At 35.8% G+C, this 24,802-nt stretch overlaps 1 protein-coding gene across 4 annotated transcripts in view; it reads left to right on the plus strand.

Annotated features, from left to right (window-relative positions):
* The window catches only part of osbpl10b (oxysterol binding protein-like 10b), a 104,159-nt gene that overhangs the window by 29,864 nt on the left and 49,493 nt on the right, over positions 1–24,802 (plus strand). For 2 of the 4 annotated variants that reach the window (XM_087287713.1, XM_087287715.1), the window contains 2 exons: positions 16,539–16,758; positions 18,049–18,185. In XM_087287713.1, the coding sequence (XP_087143839.1) occupies positions 16,539–16,758; positions 18,049–18,185 (357 nt within the window). The remainder of the gene's footprint in view (positions 1–16,538; positions 16,759–18,048; positions 18,186–24,802) is intronic. The other 2 variants (XM_087287714.1, XM_087287716.1) reach the window with 1 other exon arrangement.

Genomic DNA, 24,802 nt, shown 5'->3' on the forward strand with positions numbered 1-24,802 from the left:
TGTTAACCCTAACACATTTTAAATAAATTAAATACATTTTATCAATCATGAAATAACTTTTTACCAAAAGTAAATACCTGTTAATGTTTAATCCAGAGAACTGAATATAACTCTCCTCCTTGGTCCAGAGCTGTGTTTTTGCAATAAGTTCTTTTGCATCTACACTGCATTAAATACAGTAAATGTCAGAATCATAAGTAACTTGCTTTTTGCTGTGTTTCAAGCTGTCAGTTTGTGTGACCCTAGTGTGTCATATTCAGACAACCAGCTGCTTTTTCTTGTTCTCAGGCCATATTTTTGTCCTTGAATTCGACGACACTGTCACTTTTACTGACAGTCCAAAGGAAACATTGGAAACCAGCTGATACTCATAAAATGTGCTTTCAAAATGTGTGCGCATCTACGCAGTGAGGGAGAAATTATTATTAGCAATCTCTCTGAATATCTTGCCAACGTGTTAGGCAGAATATTTTACTCTGCGTAATTTTGGCAAGCGTATTTAAAGGGATAGTTTACATATAATGTATCAAAACTCTGTCATTATTTGCTCATCTCTTATTCTATTCATCAGAATGTAACTTGAGTAAATAATTGCACCTTTTTGAGATTTAAAGTGGTGTCAAACTTTGTGAGCAGATCTACAGTACATGATTGCTATTTTACTCGTTCTGCTATGTATAATAGCTGTTTTGCATATATATATATATATATATATATATATATATATATATATATAAGCCAGGTGTTAGATTCGTACAGCACCTCAGAGTCTAAAATCCTAATGCCATTGGCCAAATCAAGCTGTACCTCCTCCAGTCATCATCGCTGTCGCTCCCTCGACAAAATCAACGAATGGACATGACAGTAGCACGATGACAACATTAAATACGACCCAAGCAGAACAGTAATAATTTAACACATTTGTGCCCAATAATGGGTTTTATTTGTGCATTAGTGATTGTTGTTTTTAACCGCATCTTGTAATGTAAGTGAACCGGTTGAACTAGTTCATCAAATCAAACTGAATCATTTGAAATTATTTGCGTCTCCAGTAAAAGCACTTATCCACAATTACTTACTTTTTAACATGTCTGATGCCCCCTCTGACATGAAATAAACCAATATATACTGAGTTATTCAGTTATTAGAACAGTACACAGATTAGATTTGAAAAGCGGTTAACCGATAATACTGCGCATGCTTAATTCAACAGATGGTGAACCGAACATAAACAGTACATGACAAGAGTGCAGTGCAGGTAAACTGAGGGCTTAAATGAGAGGATCTGGCAAAACGTCTGTTTATTTCATAACAGAAAATTGTGGGAAGATCCAGTTAGCCTTAAAGATCATTTTACAAAAATTTTGAATTTTTTTTATACAATATTCATTTGATTGATTTTTGAATCTAGCACCTAACAATATATCCTTAGTTTAAAAAAAATCTAAAACTGAAAACTAAATACTAAAACTAATAAAAGCTAACAAATCTATACCTCTAAAAGCTAATTAAAATGAACTGGATAAAAAAAAGGTAAAAACGGAATAAAACTAACGAAAAACTATTAAACTACCAAAACTATTAGTCTTGGATGATCCCGTGCACATGGTTAATGTTTGGCCTGTTAATAATCTGTACTAAGAATAATTTCAGCAAAAGTTGTGCCTGCTGCTGCTGCTTACAAAAGAATATATATATATATATTTTTAACCTAGAGCTCTTAAGATTAGCAGAACTGTGGGTCCACGTTGCATTTTCTCTAGGCACGGTTCACGGAAGTAAATGCGTAAATGGAAGTAAGTTTAGTTTATAGTTTAAAGATTTTTATGGCTAACAATTAAGAGATCAGAAGTCTCGATTGACAACAAGGTGCAAATAGCCAAAATCATTGTTAAAAAATCTATAATTTTTACTCTTACAATGTTTTTTGACTTTTTTTTTTTACAGAAAAGCCAATGAAACAAAAAGACATTTTGTCCAACATTAAGTTTGTCATTTATTGAGATAATTATCAATATTCACTAATTTTGAAGGAATAAATGTACGAATGATGATGGCACATGGTGGCTCAGTGGTTAGCACTGTCATCTCACAGCAAGAAGGTCACTGGTTCGAGTCCCTGCTGGGCCAGTTGGTATTTCTGTGTGGAGTTTGCATGTTCTCCGCGTTTTCATGTAGGCTTCCTCGTCCTCCGGGTGCTCAGGTTTCCCCCACAGTCCAAAAACATGCATTATAGTTAAATTGGGTAAACAAAAATTGGCCATAGTGTATGAGTGTGTGTGTGTGAATGTGAGAGTCTGTGGGTTTGCTGCTGGAAGGGGATCTGCCGCGTAAAACTTATGCAGGAATTGTTGGCAGTTCATTCCGCTGTGGTGACTCCTGATAAATAAGGGACTAAGCCAAAGGAAAATTGATGAATGAATAAAATAAGTTATTGTTGGTTTATTCTGCTGCAGCAACACATGATAAAAAGGGAATAAGCAGAAGGAATGGTTTTTCTTCTTCCACACACCTGCTAGTAGTGGGCCTGTTAGCTTTTGAGGTTTTTTCAAACGCAGCTTTATAACCGACACTGGACAGTGCCACAGTCTTCTTTTATTATCGCCACAAGTCCTCTGGCGCCAACCTGGTGTGTCAGGACACTAAAGCGAGTTCAATAGCCTAATGATGTTCTCATGGATTCAATCGTCCTCTCATTTGTCTCCAGTCAAGCCCCATCTTTCCTGGTCCTGGAGCCATGCACCCTCTCCCGCACACTTACTTGAACTCATTTGGGCCCATTTACACCTGCTGATATGGAGCTGGAAGAGGGTAATCTTCAGGCTGTCAGTCAGAGATGTGGCTGGAGCCTCCGCTGTTGAAAAGCATCCAGATATAGAGTGACCTTTTCTCTTATGGTGACCACAGCTAGCAGAGATCTGTTTTTTATTCACATTAGTGGTTTTCATCACTTATACAGTTTTCAGCCTGTAGAGTTCTTTTAGTTTTTCTTTCTTTTTCAATCTGGCAGCTTCTGTAGGTGTCTTAAAGGGATACTTTCACCCAAAAATACAATTCTTTATAAATTTCTCATCCTCCAAAATTTTCTTTTTTTTCTCTTCTCTCTTCTCGATATTTTGAAAAACCTGCTCAACAGTCTCTAGTAGTCTGGAACACCTCAATTAGTTTGATCAGCTGTGTTTGATTAGGGTTGGAGCAGATCTGTGCAGAGCTGTGGCCCTACAGGAATCCAGTTTGAGACATATGCTCTATGCAGTCAGTTTTGATAAATGCATCATTATAAAATAAAAATATTTGTTTCCTTTAAGAATAAAAATGTTATTTTACTGTCCATTACAACATTGAAAGAAGTTCACTTGTTACCTCGAGATGCTGTTTTAAAACCTCTCTGAACTGAAGTGACTGTCATTATAGTTGCATGAAATTGTTGTCATTTTAATTATTCTGCTGTGTTTATTTTTATCTACAGCTTGATGTGCAATTAGTCACACTGTTTCCCCTCAACAAGTGTAAGTGGAAATTGCATTCGCACTGAATCATCAGCTAGTGTTAGAGATGACCGTCGTTATCGGGATGTGTTAATGTGTCTTTTTCTGTTGCAAAGTGTTCAGGACTTGTATCATTTTGAAAGCCTTTTTAGCCGCTTTAACTTGTGTTTAAGGTTTAGAATAATTTTACAAAAATATTTGACTGTAAAATCTTGTTATTGACAATTCAGGAGCAGATATTTATGACTTATGTTGATTTAAAGGGGACCTGTTATGCCCCTTTTTACAAGAATATGTGAACCCACACTGTACAAATACCCCTAAATTAACAGTTTTGCATATTTAGTGATTCTTGTTTTTTTATTTTTTTATTTATTTATTTATGCTTATGAATTGCATTATGGGACCTTGACCTCTATTTAAGTTTTTTATATAAAGGTCAATATTTGAAGGAATATTTTATAAGTTTGAAGAAATATCTTGTCTGGGTTGGTGTTGTAAATTATGGTATAAAAACCTAGTAATAAACTGCTGGTTCTTTTTTAATAATTAATATTATATTTTATTTACAATTATTATATTAAATTTTCTCTAAATAATTTCTCATACGATATTGTAAGATTCCATTCTATCAGCCCAACGACGGAATCAGATGAATGGTCGAAGGTTAAATGCTGTAAGCCTTTTTACCGCTTCTGAAAAGAATTGTGTTATTTTGTTATTAGAATTTATTTAGATTTGTTTTCAACTCTCAAGTGACTATCGAAATTAGACTGTATTTCTAATTAGGATTGGGTCATATTTGTCGTTCATGAGTCTATTTAGAGTTTTGATTTATATCTGATCCCATACTCTTGGCCCAATGCTGCACTGAGTTTTCTTGCCCTAGGGTTTACATGTTTCTCACTGACAGGATCTCGACATTTTGAAGTTAATCAGAGGATACAGGTTTGACTATTACCCAATTAGTCTGCTTGCTTCCTGCTCACTCTTACTAAAAGTGTAGTTCATTTAATCATTTCCATACAACTTGCATAATCAGCAATAACCAGAAATTGAATGGTCTCCGAGCTAAAATGCCGACTGCTCCAAACAATCTCATGCAATTCGTTTGGATATTATGTACACAGATCATGGTAGCACCAGCCTCCACATAATCTACTGGATATAAAAGACTTCCGGAGAATTCAGAATGCATCAAAACTTAACAGTTTATTTTCCAGATCAAAGTGTATCATGCCAATTACAGATAAAAGCCAATTTCGAGGTAAATGCACAACATCAATTACTCAAAGATAAATCTAAGAGTATAGATGGAAGTATACAAGTGTTGAGCTTGAAAACTCTTCCCTACGGCCCAGTCTGGATACAGACTTGCGACCCGAGACATTTCGTCCTTTTCTTTAAATACCCTATCAAAGCAATGACTGGTTCTTTTGTTAAAGTTAACCAGTGACTTAAAGATTTACTCATCTGTTGGGATTTAATCAAAATGTATCAATGATAGTGAACAAAACCTAACTACCAGTCACACCTGAGTATTCATCAATACGAGAGGGGCAGGAAAGTTCAGGAAAGAGGGCAAAGTCTACCCTGGGCCTTTTCTTCAGATTGCAGAGTTTTTGTTTTTTTATTACAGGGCACATTTAAGTCTGAGTAAAATCCATTCCTACAGTAAATAGTCATTTTGTTAAACTAGAGAGTTGAATTTTCAACATCAAACTTGACAGAGTAGAGATAAAGATCCTATAACAAAAATATGTAAATCACAAAACACAAAAACTGTTAATTACCATATATAATTTTACATTGCAGAAAGTGTCTGTGAAGTCCACTCAAGCCAAAATACTTCATGGATCAATTGTTTTGCTGTAGAAAAACGTATTGATCTTAATGTTTCTCTTTAAATGTAAATAATATACTGCTGCCCCTCCCCTTTCCAAAGGAGGCAGAGCATTTACAGCCTATGTCTTGGAATTCCACATAAACAGAACATTGGTTTGGTTTAGATTATTGTGTCTATTCTACTCATGTGATACTGTTGCTCATAATTTTAAAGTTTTAATGTTTTGGCCCACTGAATTTCACAAATCTATATTTAAAAAGTATCTCAAATATAATGGTTTCAACGTTGTTAATAATAATATAATGCAACAAATCAACATAATAACTTATCTCTGACATAATTGAAAATGTAAAATATATTTTAAAAGAAAATATTTTATGTAATTTTTTTTTTAATTCATTAATGATTATTTACTGTATTTCTCTTTAAAGGACAACAACCACCCCCACCCCCTGTGTCTGTGTTTTTACACCTTTAGTTTGAAAAAAAGTCAGGAAAGTGGGGAAGTCCAGCTCTGTTTAGGTGGGAGTGTCGGGTGAAGGAAAGAAGGAAGGTTTTGCATAAAAATGGGAGTTTCAGTTTGGGCACGCGTTAATTTTCACAGAGGCAAAGCAACACACAGAAGTAGGGGAGAACTACAGTGTCTATGTTTATGTGGACACCAGTAATCAAATTATTTGCCAAATTCTTAATTTGTCGACTTTAACTGCAGTTTGGAACTTAAACTTTCATTCAGGAACATTTTATGCATGCCCACCATGACAAACGAGATATTGGATCTGAGGAACTGCTAGAAGAGTGTAGTTTTAATTAAATGTTTGATACCGCATGTCGTATGAGAAGAAAAAAAAACCTCTGTATTTCTCGGTAACTTAGATGCACTCAGTAGGTAACGTAGCATCAGAAAGCTGTGTGTGTATAGACTTTCCTGTCACAAAATGCAGCGCATATCCTACATGACGGTAATAATTTGATTAAGGTGTTTACTTGTTTACAATCAGAGAGCAATATTTACAGCGGATCTTTCAGATCATAATATTGTAGTGATATTAATAAGATGTGTCTTTAAAAACTGAAAGAGTACTGCTAACGATACTAAGTAACTTTGCCTCTGAATAAACAAACAAGGAGCACTGATCACACGCTGAGAGAAATCTGTAGAGACAGGACAACTGCACCTTTTTGAAAAGACGACGAGTGGCAAACCCGCATTTTACCATTTATGTGAAAAGCTCTCGGGTACATTTGTTCTTTACAAATGTATTTCTGTCGCATGTCACATGCACTGTCATCCACACGTGAGTCCAGCTGCGCTCTCATTGTGGGGAATTGAAAACAAAACCTTCGATGCAGCACATTTATAAATGCAGCACTGATGACCCATCTCTCTAAACAATTCTTCTTGCACTTGTTTTGATTACGGTTGGAAACACAACGTAGCGTCTCTCTGTGGTAACAGGTAAAAGCAGTCTTCGAAGCTACAGTATCATGCATATCAATGAATTGCACCTCATACACAATAGAGCACGATGACTGGAAAGACTTGGAAGTCTTTCTCATGAATCAATGCCGAAAACTCAAATACGTCACGTTGTACTCGCCGATACAGACACCCAGTCTACATGCTGGATCTAATACAAGCATCTAATCACTGTGACAGTTCTTTTCAAACTGGAAGAACGAATTTCCTTAAAATAACACAAAAACAACAAATTTTCACTTTTTAGGTGAAATATATGTGTCCTAATAGTGTTTTTAGCAGCGTGAGACACATATATGACTGTCAACATCTCAAAAATGTGTTTTGGTGTTTCGTGACCCTTTAAATAATGCAGCTTTTGTGAGCATCAGAGGCTTGCAGACCTTAAAGTTAACCTATTCCAAATTATTTTTTTTAGATATAGTCTTAAATAAGATCATGTGACATTGCATGTGCTATAAAAGGGCGAAAGGGCAAGTGAATGATTGAGAGATGGAGAGAGAGGGGGGAAATAAGTGTGCTTATAAGTGACAGTGATGGAGAATGGCTGCGGTAATTGTAACCTTTCGTACTATGGACTTTTTTTTAACAGTGAAAAATGAAAATACACAACAAGACTTTTGTGAAGGAGGAACCAACGAGAGGGAGGTTTAAAAAGTTGATGGAGTTCAAGAAATTGATTTTCTGTTTGTTCTGCATTACTTTTTCATGAATAACATGGTCCTCTCTGCTGTCAGTTCATCCAAAAATACTGTCAAAACCTCCTGAATAGACACCACACCATTATGTTCTCTCTTTTTAGCTCCACTGGATTTATTCTTGAAGATTTCTCTTTTATATGTTCCACCTTAAGCCCAGAGTTAAACTATGGTCTTTGTGTACACTAGAGTAAGTGTTCAATTTCATCATCAGAACATTATGTTCACACTGTACACATGCAGCCAGATTTTTTCTAATCCAGCTCAATTACACTTCATGCACTTTGAGTTGTTTTGCCCACCTGTTTTGTCCATACGAAACAAACTCCTAAAGATTGCAAAAACATTACACACATACACTACAGTCAGTTTAGTTTACTTACTCTGGGGCAAAAACCATGCGAACACACGGAGAATATGCAAACTCCTTACAGAAATGCTGACCCAGTTGGGGCTCGAACCAGTGACCTTCTTGCTGAGGTGACATTGCTAACCACTGAGTTACCATGTGCACTGTGTTTAAAAGTATTGGTTTATCTATAAAAGTGTTGACTTATAGTGGTTTGAATGAATCGCAGATGAAACGAGTCTTAAGCCGTGTCGGCGTGACGTCGATATGTAACTCAGGCAACACCCATTTGTTGCGTGCGCAGACCCGGGAAAATTGAAACCCCCGACGCCGCCCACAAACACTGTAGAAAGAAAAAGAGGAAGACAAACACTGTAGCAGATCCCAGAATCAAGTTGCATCAAGTTGAATAGGCGCTGTGCTCTGACATGTGAAGGAAAGTTAGTGTTATTTTCCCTATCCAAAGATGAGGCTGTAAAGAGTGAGTGGTTGAAGTTTATTTTTGAGTGTGATGAAAATAGTTGCCTCCTTGTTTTCTCTAGCTTGCAAATTATGTATTTAATTGTGTTTTGTTACTTGTAACCACTTGTACTGTAACTGGTTAACTCTTTATATTCTCACATCGCTTCTAAAACCTCGCTGAAAGCACGGCACATGCTGCTTTGTTTACGGATGTGTTTGTGAGCTCGCGATTCACTGCCGTTTGTCGTTGCAATGGCCACCGTCAGCTGTTTCTGCACATGTGTGGCGTCGAGTTTCAAAATAGTTCAGCTTTATCCACTGTGTGGATTAACACTGAATAAGTGTCACTGTTTTTACTTATGGTTAAGAATAGCAATGTCCTGGTGTTAAACCGCATTACTTTAAGGCACTCCTGCATTGGGCTCACACACACACTCTGCACTCTGAATACTTCCAAATTAATGATAAGCCGTGGTGGGGATTTCTCTCTGTCTCGCGATGAGCAGTCGACCAATCGCAATAGACTGGGTCATCAGACCAATCCCAGCAGATTAGCCTCATGCTAAGGAGGGGTTTGGGAACAAATTATTCGCTGAACAAATTATATAGGAGTCAATGGGATAATCAGGTAAAAATAAATGCAAATTTTAAGACAATGAAAGTGTTTTTCAGCCTGTTTTTGGAGACCCCCAAAACCAAATTATAACCCTTTTTAATGCATAATATGTGCTCTTCAAGTTAAACTTTGTATAACTTTCTGAATTTAGATTTGCTAAGATTTTATTCCTGATTAGCTTATATTAAAACAAGGTAAATCAACATAAAATATTTGTTGTCTTGACTTTTTGTCATTACATTTTATACCTTAAATGAAAAAAAAAATGTTTATATTAATTAGATTTTTTAGTGTTTAATTTTTTAATGGTATTATATGGACTGCATGTCTCAATTTAGTGTACTTTGATATTTTTATGAAGGAAATTTAATACGACATAAGCTAGAGTGAGTTCTGACAGAATTTTTCTTTGGGGCTGAACTATCCCTTTATTGCTATTTTGGTCTTATTCACTCAGCATTACGCAACAGTTTGGAGTATGTGTGATCTCGCAGCTCTTGAATCTCGATCAGCGCTGAACCTGTGTGGAGGGAACGTTGGGAATTCAGCGCCGCGAGCAGGTGACAGCTGTGATGCTTCTCTCTTTCCTTTAATACTCTCTGAAAAAAGAAAAAAGAAACAGATCAAGGAGAGAGAATAAAGAGACGGATCAATTTTTCATGAGAGTTGGGTTATGAGCAACCACCAAATCTCGTCTCTGCTCAAAGTTTGCCATGCTGCAGAAGACAGACAGGGCAGTTATTATAAAAAGCCCAAAAGCTGTTCACTTGTTGCAGAGATAGACGACTGCAGTGTCACTTTTTCAGTGAATTATTGAAAGGTTCTGTCAATGTCTGTGGGATCAAACGCTGTCTAACCTTTTAAACCACATTTAATAGGAACAGTTCACCTCAAAATGAAAGATTTTTTATTTATTTTTTGCTTTATTAGGTTCATCTTAGGTCAGACTGTAAATAACACTATAAATACAGCAGCAAAATTAAGGATTAAACGTTAAGGTGTTTTCCTGGGAATAATGTTTCTAAAGAAGCTGTTGATATGGAATTAAACCAGAGTTTAGTAAAAACCCAAAAAATACAAACATAAAAAAAAAATTCTGAAAAAATAGTTGCGTGTATAATGAAGTTAAGTTTATTCATAAACTATTTTCGAGATGATCACATATGATTGAACACGGCTGGTTCTGCATTAGCATGTGTGATCCACCAATCAGGCTATTCTTAACCCACTATAAATACCAGAGTTTTTTCACTACAGTCATCTTCGATTTGAAGAATCCCCCCCTTCCACCCCCACCTCTTCACCTTTCCCTCCATAGGGTGGCACGGTGGCCCAGTGGTTAGCACTGTCGCCCTACAGCAAGAACGGCAGTCGTTTCCCGTGCTCACGTGGGTTTACCCCGGGTCCTCCGGTTTCCTCCCACATTCCAAAAATATGTACAACAAGTGAATTGATCAATCTAAATTTAGCACTACAGTCAATCCTTCACCCTGCAGCATATCTCTTTATAGTATTCATTTTAGTCAGCAGCTCTTATCAAGGGGGGAGTTGTCGAGATCTACCTGAGCTCAAGGCTCCCCTCTTGCCCTGCAAACGGGAGGGAGCTAAGGGCTCAAGGACCTTTCGAGCTCAGGGCTCTCTCCTGGGACAGCATGCCAAACTTGCTTATAATCAATCATCAGCTAAGTGTGAACTCTTGAAATGACAAAAGGAGAAAGTACTGAACTTCTGAAATGTGTTTAATACGTTATATAAAAGGCTTTTTTGGTGATTGTTGGAATATACAATCAATTCCATGCGTGTTCAAGAAAAAATGTCAGGAGAGGTTTTTCTTCAATGTCAAAAATCGTAACAATTTATTGGGTGCAAATGAATAATTTGATTCACAGAATTCTGTTATTCTAAATGCAATGCAAAAGTTATATTAAGAAGGAGCGCAACAACCTTCTTTTCCCGACTTCTTCTACTTATATAGGCAGCTGATATTAACAGGTGGAGTTTAATGAAATTCGTCATTTGTCAGTCATTGTTCAGTCCTCCATTGGCCGCACCCCAGACATACTTCCTCTTTTTCTACGAATTCTCTGCACAAAAAAAAGCATACAACTTTCTGTGCTCTGTGTTCAGTTTTAACACCTCTCTTCAGACAGGAAGTTTCTGCAGAGCTGAATTTAATTATGGACCTGCATCTATCTACTTCTGAAAAAATGCTAATTAGTATGCACAGCACTCACACACAACAGTAGAGGTTATAAATACAAATAATTGTTTGATTAAAAGAAAAAGAGACAAAAATAATAAAAAAAGATTCCTATTTTCCAACATGATGGCAACTTAAAGACGCCTCTCGTATGGAGAATGAAGTCATATGAATTGCTCAGGTGTGAATTTTTCACAGACTTCAACAGAGTGTGAAAATCTTTTTGATGTCTCGTGTATCAAATCTGATTTTTATTTTGTATTCTCTATTGGATTCAAGTCAGGTGATTGTCTGGGCCATTTTACAGCTTAATTTTCTTCCTTTGAAAGCATTTGAGAGTTTCCTTGGCTATGTTTTGGATCATTGTTTTGCTCAAATGTCCATCCTGGTTTCATCTTCATCATCCTGCTAATATAGATTGTGGACTGAAGCAGCAAATATTAATTTACAATGACTAAGGGCGGAGGGTAGCTGAAGAACTACTGAGAGATTTCCGTTGCTGTCTGGGCTTTCACTGCCTTTCTACACCTGCCTTTCTTCATGTGTTCAATACTTTTTCCCTGTGTCATTTCATTTTATAATACATAACTTAATGTGTAAACGAATTAAATTTTAGTCTTCTTTGCATATATGGATTCCTTTGGTTGTTACCAACATCTGGGGAAAATTCCAAGTCAACGGCACCTTGGTAATGTGAATACTTATTTTTCCCTCTGTACAATAGTCAGGATTTTTTTATTATTATTATTTTAAAAAACTGAAACAGTAATGTTGTAATTATCATATTGTCCTCATTCACTGTATCTATGTACTTGCTACAGTGGTCAGTCATTGGTTTCTTTTGAAACAAGTATTCATATTATACCGGAGACAATGTAATTATTAAAATCAATTCAAAACAAATCTACTTATTTTGTGTTCACATTCATTAATGTCAAATATAGTCAAATTGATATGATTTGGGTTGCATGACATTATAATAAAACTACAGTCAAATAACAGTAACCACATGGGTTTTGCAATTATTTGAGAAGAGTAATATTAGTGTTCATATTAACTATTTCTTTAAATGAATGGTTTTCACCTGATACACTACCTCACAAAAGGCTTGTCCTCTATCCAAATTTTAGGAACAACAAATAATAAATTCTCTTCTTGTTGATCATTTGGCATTAGAAGTGGCTTAGATGAAAGGCAAAGGACTCTAGATTAAACTTAATTTATAAAAAAATATATATATATGATCATGTCTTGATTTTTAATTATTTAATTAGGACAGTAAGTTCTGACTTTGCTTGGACAAAAGTCTTGTTACTTAACAGAAATAATGTAAAGTATAGAATATAAAGTCATGCTGCAGTGGAAAAAGAATTCATATTGTGTATGACTCCCATGAGCTTGGAGGACTGCATCCATACATCTCTGCAACGACTCAAATAACTTATTAATAAAGTCATCTGGAAGAAAGCGTTCTTGCAGGACTCCCAGAGTTCATTAAGATTCTTTGAATTCATGAATGCCCCCATACTGAATGTTACCCCAAACCATGATTTTTCCTTCACCAAACTTGACTGATTTCTCAGAGAATCTTGGGTCCATGCGGGTTCCAATAGGTCTTCTGCACAATTTGTGATGATCGGAATTCAGTTCAATAGATGATTCATCAAAAAAATCTACTTTCTGCCACTTTTCCAAATAATCAGCTAGAAGTCAGTTTATTATTACTCTTACAACTGGAATCGATGACAAAACTTTTGTCAGGTAGTGTATACTGTTAAAAAATATTTTCAACTGTTTATGATACAGCTTATGATGCATTTGTAATGGTAAAAAAACTAAATTTATTTATTAAAACGTTTTAATCCCAAAAAAATTCAGCAAAAGCCACACAAATGTAAATAAAAAAAATATTTACACAAAGACATTAATTTTAATCATTGCATGTAATATTCAAATCATTGTATTAGGAGTTTTGAATGAAGACAATTCACGTGACACTAAATTCTGAATTACAATTTTGAAAATACAGCTTCACCATCATATAAATAAATTAGTTTGAAACATTTAAATAGGAAAAAATTATTTAGGTTATAAACATTATATAACATTAGAAAACTTTGCAATAGAGCTTCATTCTTTATAATCACATTTGTTTCTGAGTGCATTCAGACACAAAAAACCTGATGGTTTTCAGAGTCTGGTCTCTAATGTTCGTTTAAAGTGTGAGTGTACGTTTCCCCTATTAAATCTACATCTCTGCTGTAATAGTGTTGCAATCGCTGAAGTGTTTGAAATGGAGGGGGCAAACGAGAAAAAGACCTACAGCGATGAGTCACGTCCTGCAACTTTCTGCTTGCTTTTCATTAGAGCTGCTCGATATCCACCCTGCTACAAAAGTCCATTGTCGTTACCTTCATGACGGACTCAAACGGAGGAGGCAAACACTGCAAACTTTCCCTCACGATGATCACGACTGTTTGCTAAATCAAGAAGCGTCCTGTTTTATGTGCTCTAGAGTGACTAAACACAAGCAGTATGACTAAAATAAGAAACATACAGCCATGTCAGTTGTCCTTTCAGTACGAGGGATGTGTAGTTGATGGGATCAGGCTTGTTTTGTGCGGAAAGGAAGATTGGATTGAGCTAATCCAAGAGATTACTTTCACTCCGCCTGGATTACAGGTGGATTAGTCTGCTTTAAATCAGACACCTGGAATAAACCCTCTGGATTAGATTATTGTGCTACGCTTTTCTTTTCTTCTCTTCTCTTCACGTCAATGTGTGTTCTTTGTTGTTTAAATCAGGATCTGTATGTGTGTGTGTGCTCAGCAAAGCTGCATTTATTTGATCCAAAATGGAGTAGAAATGATCATAACGTGAAATTACTTTACCAAACCTTTTATTGGAAAATATTTTTTATTAGATGCCATCACAGTGTGCAGTGCTATGGTACTGCTATGGTACTTCTTGAGGAAACTGTAAATGGCGTGGTCTACTTTTACTGTTACTTTTATTATGGGGTTGTTGAATGCTTCTGATTGGCTTATGAACATTCTAAGGTGTTGAATCATTTTCAGATGTCACTATACGACATCTAAAGTAGTTTTAGGCAAGTTTTGATAGCTGCATATCATTATTTCGGCTATTTTCCAGCCTACAAGTCAAAAGCAAGTTTAGTTTAGTTTTTTTTTAGTTTAATTTAGTTTTTTGTTTATTTTGTCTTTTTGGTTTTAGTTTTTAGTTTTGTTTATTGTTTAGTTTAGTTTTGTTTTTTGTTTAGTTTATTTTTTTTTTTGGTTTGTTTTTTGTTTAGTTTAGTTTTTTGTTTAGTTTTGTTTAGTTTAGTTTAGTTTTTTTTGTTTAGTTTAGTTTTTTGTTTAGTTTAGTTTTTGTTTAGTTTAGTTTTGTTTTGTTTTTTGTTTAGTTTTGTTTTTGTTTAGTTTTGTTTTTTAGTTTAGTTTAGTTTAGTTGAGTTTTTTGTTTGGTTTATTTAATTTTTTTGTTTAGTTTAGTTTTTAGTTTAGTTTTGTTTTTTAGTTTAGTTTAGTGTTTTGTTTTGTTTTTTGTTTAGTTTATTTTTTGTTTAGTTTTTGTTTAGTTTTGTTTGTTTTGTGTTTTGTTTAGTTTAGCTTTTAGTTTAGTTTAGTGGCTTTTGTTTTGGTTTCTTTTTGTTTTGTTTTTGTTTTGAGGTGTAAATCTTTTGGAAATACTAGTAATATGCTGGTTTAATGCTCAAGAAACTTCATATTCTCATTATCATCTGTGTTGAAAACTACTGTAGTACTTCTGTAGGAAACTGTGAGTGGTGTCTTCTACTTTTACTACACCTATATCTGAGGTGGTAAGTTATTTTCAGATGTCACTACTTTACACATCTAAAGTAATTTTAGGCAGGATTTGACCGCTCCATATCATTATTTTGGTTATTTTACAGCCTACAACAGTCAAAAAAGTTTTGTTTTTGTTGTTTAGTTTTGTTTTGTGGGTAACACTTTACAATAAGGTTCATAGGTTAATGTTAAGTAATGCATTTACTAATGAACAAACATTAAACAATACATTTACTACAATATTTATTCATGTTGGTAAACTTTAGTTAATGAAAATACAGTTGTTCATTGTTAGTTCATGTTTACTTACAGTGCATTAACTAATGTTAACAAGAATAGACTTGAATGTTAATAATGCATTAGTAAATGTTCAATTATGATTATTAAATGCTGTACATGTGTTGTTTATGATTAGTTCATGTTAGTCAATGCATTAACTAATGAACTCTATTGTAAAGTGTTACCGTTTTGTGTTATTAGTTTAGTTTTGCTTGCTTTGTTTGTATTTTGCAGTGTTTTAGGCAGGTTTTGACAGCTCCATATCATTATTTTGATTATTTTACAGCCTTTATTTTACACTTTAAAAAAATTTAAATTGTAAAAAATTTAATGACAAAAATCTAACAAATGTGTTGAAATCTGAAAAAATGTTTTTATGGTTGGTAACTATGGAAAAATGAACTTGGCCCTCAGAATTATTAAAACATTTTTAGAACACACACCTAATTCTGTGGCCCATCATTTGCTCTGGTTCTTGAATCTAATCTAACTTTTTTGTAATCGAAACTCCGTTATTCCACCAAATATTGATTTCTTAACTCTTCTGAAGTCAAAACACTGCTCTTGTGTTGCCTAAAAATGAATATAAACATGTCTGAAATAATGCCACCTGTTTGTTTATGTGGGAAAAAATTAATTTTGAATTATTTTGAATTTGCCAGTCGTAGTTTAAAACAAAAATAGAAACAAAAACATTTTTGAGTATATTAGAGAATTTTCAAGCGGTCTTGGTCTCTTTCCATAGCTATATATATATATATATATATATATATATATATATATATATATATATATATATATATATATATATATATATATATATATATATATATATATATGTATATATATATATTATTGCATTTATGATGTTTTAACTGAAAGCGTAATAATAGTACAACATATGATCACACATTACACTTTTTTTAAAAATAAAATCATAGTAAGTCTAAGCAAAACTTCTTCTAGTTCTGAAATGATCATCTTTTCCAATAATTGCTAAAATAATAAAGTTAGGTTCTACACAGTTTTTTTTCTTATTGCAAAATCCCAGATTCCTAGGAGGAAGCTACAAAATCTTTGCACATGCTGTCAGTGTGAGCCTGAAAAATTATTCGAGACCTAAGACAGTTTTTAAGTGCTTTCTAAGTTCATTAACTCAAGAGCTGCTCTGCAGATAACAGAAAGCCCTTCTGAAATATCTCCAAACGCGAAAGTCTGCTCTTCAGATTGATTTTATTCAGATGTATCTGAAGTCCAAATGCGATCGATGAATGAATTCTGCTTTTCTAGGTCATGTCTCAGGCGGAGGGCCAGCAGAAGAATCTGGTGAACTCTATCGAGTCTCTGCCGAGCCGCGGGCCGCTCTCCTCGCTGGACCAGGACCTGCTGCTGCTTAAAGCCACGTCTGCTGCCACGCTCAGCTGTCTGGGAGAGTGCCTGAGTCTTCTTCAGCACAACGTCTGCCAGGCGGCTCAACACATCACCCACGGCCATCCCAACACAGGCGAGAGTATGCCGCTGTCTCACTGACTCTACTCAGATCATGCCTGTTTGTCCAGTGTCATTATTTGCATGTTAAGCTGTAACATATAGTGTATTTTACTAATTTATGAAACACAAACCACTGTCTGACCACCTGAGACCCGTTTTGTGTTTCATTTTCTTGAGCATGTAGATGTCAGTTTTTTGTTTTGTTTTTTTGTTTCTTTGTTTTGTTATGTGTTTTGCTTTCATTTTGTTTAAGTTTTTTTCATGTTTAGAGTTTTGTTTTGTTTAATTTTTGTTTCGCTTTGTTGTTACATTTTGTTACGTTTTTTGTTTTGTATTAGGTGTTTTGTTTAGTTTTTTGTGTTTTGTTTAGTTTTTTGTTATGTTTTGTGTTTTAGTTTTTATTTCTTTGTTTGTTTTGTTTTGTTGTGTATTGCTTTTGTTTTGTTTTATTTTGTGTTTTGTGTTATGTTTTGTTTTGTTTAGTGTTTTGTTTAGTTTTTTTGTTTCTTTGTTTAGTTTTTGTTTTGTTGTGTATTGCTTTGATTTTGTTTCTTTTTGTGTTTTGTGTTTTGTTTTGTGTTTTGTTTCTTTGTTTTGGTTTTTGTTTTGTTGTGTTTTGCTTTCGTTTTGTTTCCCTATGTTTTGTTTTTTGTTTAGTTTTTTTTTCTTGATTTGTTTAGTTTTTTTTCTTTGTTTTGTTTTGACTTTTGTTTTGTATTGGTTTTGTTTTGTTCCATTTTTTGTTTTGTTTTGTTTCTTTTTTTGGTCTGTTTTGTGGTTTGTTTTGCTTTCATTTTGTGCTTTGTTTAGTGTTTAGTTTTGTTTTTCTTTGTGTCTTTTCATGTTTTGTTTTGTTTTTTGTTTTGTTTAGATTTTTGTTTCGTGTTATTTAGTTTTTTGTTTGTTTTTTGTTTTGTTGTGTTTTGTTTTCTGTTTCTTAAATTTTGTGTTTTGTTTAGTTTTATTTAGTTTTTTTTAAGTCTTTATTTATTTATTTTTTTAAGTTCTAGTTTAGTTAGCCTGGTTAAGTTCCCATTTAGTTTGAGCAAACTCTACACCGTAAAAAAAAAAAAAAATCAGCCAGCGCAACACTAATTCTTTGTACCAATTTTCTTTTGTCTTTACTTGTTTACTTTTGTGAAAAGCAGTTTTACTAACTTTGAAGGCTGAAGTTGTCAGTAATATACAAAAAAGTTTAGTTGAGTCAACTTCAGATAGTTTTGTAGACGGACAACAGTTCTATAACATTTATTTTATGCTGTGTGTTTGGTGAATAAATTAATGACATCTGATATCATCCTGTGTTCAGATAACAGTTGGTCGAGGCCTAAAACAGCCTCAGAAGATCAGATGAAGAATAGAGAATTAATGTGTAACAACACATCAGCTCGACATCAGCCTCACTCCCCCATTCACAGGAGCAAAGAGCGACTCAAAGACAAGGAGGTACTTGAACACTTTTGAACACTTGAATGCTTTTCCTAACATTCTTTATGTTCTGTGATCGTTTTTTATTTTATATTATCTTGCAATTTTTTGTTGATTAATTTACAGGAAACTAGAATATTATATATATAATGCAATAGCAGTTTATTTTATTTTACAAACACTTTGCTAAACCATGTTTCACAACTCCACACCAACAGTACACATTTTCAACCTCTTCCTAATTAAACACACCTGAATCAACTCATCAGAACATAAGAAGAGATTCCAAAACCTCAAATGAATGAGCCAGATTAGAGAAAAAAACTAATTATACTGTTGGTGTGCCTCCAGGAACAGGGTTGGGAAACACTATTGCTTTAGACTTTATTTTGTCTCCATTTTATATGTTCCATGTAATCCATTTTATTTTGTTCCGCCAATAGTTTTCTGATCCAAATTTCTCTGGCAACTCTTTCTTCCTCGCCTCCTCAAAGAAAACGCCCCTGCAATACTGTCATCATTACACCCATCATTATCTTACTGCTTTCCACTTATAAAAGGAGGTGATCTTTCAGGGCTCATCTTGTTATGTTTAGCTTATCTTTTAATTTAATTTATTTTTGATCATTCTGGTAATTTATTTAATTTTTATTTATTGTTATTTTCTGTCTGGTTATTTAATTTTATTGTCTAAACTTTATTATGTAGACTGTTATTGATATCTTTTACTTGATCTTATTTGATTTGACGAGCCATTAAGCCAGTATTACTATAGAAAAACAAGTAGTCTAGTCACTATTTACACACAGTCATCATTACACCCATCATTATCTTTCAGCAGCCAGCGGCTCTGTGACTTGCTTATATCACTTTTTACAGAGAGATGATCTTTTATTGCTAAAATCAGTCACCAAGATCTGTTCATCTTATCTGATAATAGCCCCAAAAAAAATAGCCCCAAAAAATCTGAATGGTCTCTGACTCATAAAGTCTCCCATTGAGTAGAGACGTCTTTGAAAAGTTTCAGAAACGCTGTTGCTCTATCGTACGACAGACTTCTGCAGGGGAAGAGGAGCACTAATTGGACGTGTTCTAGATTTTGGTGTGTGTGGCGGGTGACTGAGGATACCCACAATCTCTCTGGATCTCTGAATGAGTCAGACGTCCCTCATGGAAACCTTTTATCTGCCTGCGTTTCTCTGGAGAAAGGCCGGGGCTGATGTTTTAGTTGAGCACTAGCGTGTGCGTCTGCTTGCGTATGTATAAATATGCGTTAATTTGAGTGTTGCGGTGTTTGCCTGAAGGGAGCTCATTCATTTTTGCGCTTGCTTTGTGTGTGCCTGTCATTAAATCGGTTCCCTGTGAGGATGAACACGCTTCCAGAATGCAACAGACCAAATCTGTGCTACGCTCTATTTCTCTGATAACCGGGATAATGTTTCTAATTAATTTAAAAACTGTGACTCATGTCATTACAGCCTTAATTGAGTCAGATTGCTCTGTTGAATATTAAAGAGATGATCATGGTGTGATGCTGAAGTGATGAAAACATATTGTAAAATGATTTTTTTCCTTACTACAAATTCCTATTTTTTTTCCTATATTTTTATTTAAATAAAATTTTGTTTTCATTCATTTATTTTCTTTTCAGCTTAGTCCCTTTATTAATCTGGGGTTGCCACACTGAAATAAAATGACAACTTATCCAGCAAATGTTTTACACAGCCCTTCCAGTCGCAACCCATCTCTGGGAAACTCATGTTATGCACACATGCATACACTATGGACAATTTTGGCCTGTCCAAATCACCTGTACCGCATGTCTTTGGACTTGTGGGGGAAACTGGAGCACCCACGCAAACACGGGGCAGACATGCAAACTCCACACAGAAATGCTAACTGGCCCGGCCGAGGCTCGATCCAGTGACCTTCTTGCTTTGAGGCGACATCACTACCTACTGCGCCACCGCGTTGCCACAATTTGGTTTTCATTTTTAAGTATTTTGTTTTCTACATATTTGTTTAGCTTTAAAAAAAATCTAGATTTGATTGTCTATATAATGTAGCCAGCAAGCACAGGACGTCAACATGATGTCAGATTGACTATGTACCCCAGTGTTGTGGGGACATTGTGTTTTGTTTGAAAGCGGCATCCGCGTCCAAGCGCTCTATTCAAATATATGGGGAGACTCATGAAATGGTAATTATAAACGTTTACAAAGCCATTTAATACTTTCAAAAATAACGATCGCAATATATATGTCCATGCCTAATATCCGATGGCTAGAATGTGATTCATTTTTTTATAAATTGATAAAATTTTGGTATTTGTGATGCAGCAAGATGGTTGTGTACACTATGACTTTATATAAAATTAACTTTAATGTGGGATATGAATTAAAAGTGATCATAAATGAATAATTTCTCAACTCAAATGAGGGGCGGATTGGACCCGGAAACAGTATTACATACGTCACCAACACGCCATTACTTAACAAGCGGATTAAAACTGTTTTGTTTAGAAATGTGCTGGAAAAATCTTCTTTTTTCAAAAAAAAAAATAAATAAATAAAAATTAGGGGAAAACATATAGGGAGGCTAATAATTCAGGAGGTCTAATAATTCTGACTTCTAATGCATATCACAATTTCCTAATGGATACAGACCTACTTTTATTATTAAATCTAACAAATTCCATGACCTTCCACATTAAACAGTAAAATCCATTTTTATGACTGGATTGCACCTTCGTAGGGCCCTACTTCAGTTATTTTAAGGCACTTCCAGCACCAAATGCCATTTTATACATGCAACATCAGCATCAGCTAAACGACTCATGGATTATCCGGGCACGAGTGCAGACGTTGAAGTATGCTGATTTATCTAAGGTCTGAAATGAGTTCATACGAGCTCCATCAATCAGACCCATCATGCTGCATATTAGACCCGGCTCCAGGCGCCTGCTTTTTTCCAGAAGTGCACTGTATGGATGCTGTGCCCGCGACATGTTGGACCGCACTGGTGATCTTTTAGCACACTGTGGGTATATGTAGCCCCGGAGATACGCAATTATAAACTGTGTGCTGCATAATGTGATTGCCAACTGTGAAAAGCCACTTCAGCCGCTGTGGGAATTAAGGAAATAGTTCATCCACAAATGAAAACCTTGTCGTCATTTGCTCAGCCTCGTGTCATATCAAAGCTTTAGACTTTCTTACTTGCATGTAACTTAAATGTAACTTTGTGGAGAGTATCATAGTTGCTTTTTGTAAACTTAATGACAGTGAATGAACCTTTGAAGAGCTAGCTCAACCCAAAATTACAATTCTGTCAATAATTACTTTTATCATGGGAACACAAATTAAGATATTTTAGATATTCAATGCAATTCAATTCAGCTTTATTTGTATAGCGCTTTTACAATGTAGATTGTGTCAAAGCAGCTTCACATAAATGGTCATAGTAACTGGAACAGTGTGGTTCAGTAACTGGAACAGTGTGGTTCAGGTTTTAGTGTTTAAGTTCAGTTCAGTTCAGTTTAGCTCAGTTCAGTGTGATTTAATCATTACTGAGAGTTCAAACACTGAAGAGCAAATTCATCGATGCGTAGCTCTACCAATCCTGAACCATGCGAGGCAGTGGCGACAGCGGAGAGGGAAAAAAAACTTCACCTGATGGGAGTGAAGAAAAAAAACCTTGAGAGAACCAGACTCAGTTGGGCACGACCATTTTAATTTCTCCGCTGGCCAAAAGTCTTGTGCAGAACTTCATTCGCCGTGGTTTAGGCTGGAAGATGGCCTCAGCGAAGACTCGTCTGTCCCTGGAGCGTCGCTGGAATCAGACTCATGTTCTCCACTCCCCACGACCATCAGCGCAGCAGCAGCTCAGGATATGGCCTGGTCCCGGATATGGAATCCTTGGGATTATCACGTCGCTGGTCTTGGATCCAATCAGTGACTCCGCATAATCTGAGGACCTCGGGATGAGTATCCCCAGGTGAAAAAAGATCTCTGACTTGCTACTGTATATACAGCAACAGTCCTGAGACATTCAAAGTCCAGAAAAGTAGCGAATATATATATATATTGTCAAACATTCCATGTGGCTTCAGTGGTACAGCTATGATCATGCGAAGCTCCAGTAACACTTTTGTGCACCAAGCAGCTCTAAAAATGACATTGTTTGCCTCTGTCTTCCTCAAAGAATTAGAGTGTGTTTATTTTTACTAAATATCAACATCTAATGTTGTTACAGGGGCAACACGGTGGCTCAGTGTTAGCACTGGGTTGCAGCTGGAAGAGCATCCGCTGTGTCAAACATATGCTGGATAGGTTTGTCAGTTCATTTCACTGTGGCCACCCCTGATGAACAAAAGGACTAAGCCGAATGAAAATGAATGATGTTACAGCTTGATGTTGTGTGGATATTACTACTATGACGTCTATCAGATGTTGGATTTTGGTTGCCAAAGCTGACGAATGAGTAAAGTTTCACAAATCAATTTCAAGAGTAGCACGTGATATGATTGACTGCAGCTGGTCACCAATCTACAATTTAGTTAGCCAATCAGATTAATCCAAACTCACTATAAGTAGCCTAGCTAGAACTACTCCCTTACCTTCGTTTTCTGGAGAAACCCCCCATGCACCCCTTCAACTCCTTTCCTCCTTTACTATGGGGAGCTCTCGAGAACCACCTGATCTCGTGCTCCCCTTACATGCTCTATAGACCAGGTGGGTGCCCTAGGCTCACCTATCTCCGAGCTCAGGGTTCTCTCCCAGAATAGCATGCCAAACCTGCTAACATTTGTCAAACAATATCTAAGTGTGAACTCTTGAAATGTCAGTATTTGACGTCAATATGATGTTGGTTTAAGATGTTGGCTCTACCTTGGATTTTAGTTGCTTTCCAATAAAACCTAAAACCACCCAAATATCAATGTCACCTTTTGACGTTATTGAACGTCAAAATAACATTGTCCTTAGACCCTGGCTAGACAATGAATTTTGGTCACCTGACGTCAAAAAAGTAAAATACAGATGTTGTCAAAGCATTCCATGTGACTTCAGTGGTACAACTTTAATCATGTGAAGTTCCAAGAACACTTTTGTGCAACAAGCAACTCTAAAGATGGCATTGTTTGCCTATATCGTCCTTGTAAGATTAGAGTGTGTTTTTTTCACTGGGCAATACGGCACTTGCTGCTGACCTTAATTGCCATGTGTTGTACTGCATATAGTAAATGCAACATTCATTGTGAAAACGTACCCCCGTATACATTTCTGGAGGGTGCGAATTATGTAGCCAGAGCTACGTACGGCTGCATTTCGTCTTTAAAACAAACTCTACTGGGCGGTATGACACTGCTGATGGCTTCTGTTTCTTTTTGGGCTACAAGCTGACTGCTTACCTTCATGTAGACTGCTTTTATGCTTTTACCAATATGCCCAGTAGCTTGCCACGTACGTCTGTGTACTTGAGACACAAATAGGAGTTTACTGCGATGGGGTTTGAGTTTGGCAAAGAATAGTTCCAGAAAGCAGGTTAAACAAAAGGCATAAAATAAAATAAACTAGTAAAGACCAAGGTGAGAACATCAGGCAGTCGCAAAGGTTTTTCTTTTTTTAGATTGCTTTTGAAAACACTGTTGGATGGGTTTAGGGAAGGGGGTGATTGGGTCAATTGATGCTTAAGAAAAAAAAAATCAGATATCAGTCAGTTGACAGTAGCCTCTGGTGAATTTACGCAAGAACAGCTTTGCTCAAATGACACTTGCGAGAGAAATTTGAGATCTGAAGCGTAAACAGCGCCCTCTGGTAGATTCACAAAAAAACAAAAACTGCAAAAAACATACCTCCTGTACATAATGAGAGCTCGGTTCTTTGTTCACTTCATTTTACTGCAAATTGTTTTTACAAACAAAAGCACAATTCAATGCTGGATTTTGGGATTGAAAGTAATACAGTGCTGTGCTGACTTTATTATTTACTACAGTCATTATGTCATACCACGCAAGTGTGAGTAACTGTTACGTGGTCTCTATTGCTTTGTCAGTTATATGTTACTTCATAACGTGGTGCGGTGGTGCAATGGTTAGCACTGTGGCGTCAAAGCAAATAGGTCGCTGATTCGAGTCCTGGCTGGACCAGTTGGCATTTCTGTGTGGAGTTTGCACATTCTCCCCATGTTCTCGTGGATTTTCCTCCGGGTGCTCCACCACAGTCCAAAGACATGTGATATTGGCAACACAGGCTTATTCTGAAAGCATAGCCCTATGTACATTTCTGGATATAGCGAATTATGTAGCCAGAGGTACATATGGCTGCATTTTGTCTTTTAAATGAATGCTACAGGGCGGGATGCTGTTCCTTTTCACGCTTATCAGGAGCTGACCATGATGACAGACAATTCCAGAGTGAGAACGTGGTAAAATCTGAAGACGTGGTAAAAATCAGACAAGGGCTTTTCTTTTTCTGGATTGCTTTTTAAAACTGTTGGTTGGGTTTGGGGAAGTGGGTGGGTGCTCTTGAAAAAATTATTGGTTAGTTTAAGAGAAGGAGGAGGGTGGGTCAGTTGATCGAACTGTCAGTCATTCAGTCAGCCGGTCAAACAGTCAGTTGACAGCGGCCTCTGGT

This window comes from Danio rerio, chromosome 16 (genome assembly GCF_052040795.2).
Source record: "Danio rerio strain M-AB ecotype USA chromosome 16, GRCz13ab, whole genome shotgun sequence".
NCBI lineage: Eukaryota > Metazoa > Chordata > Actinopteri > Cypriniformes > Danionidae > Danio > Danio rerio.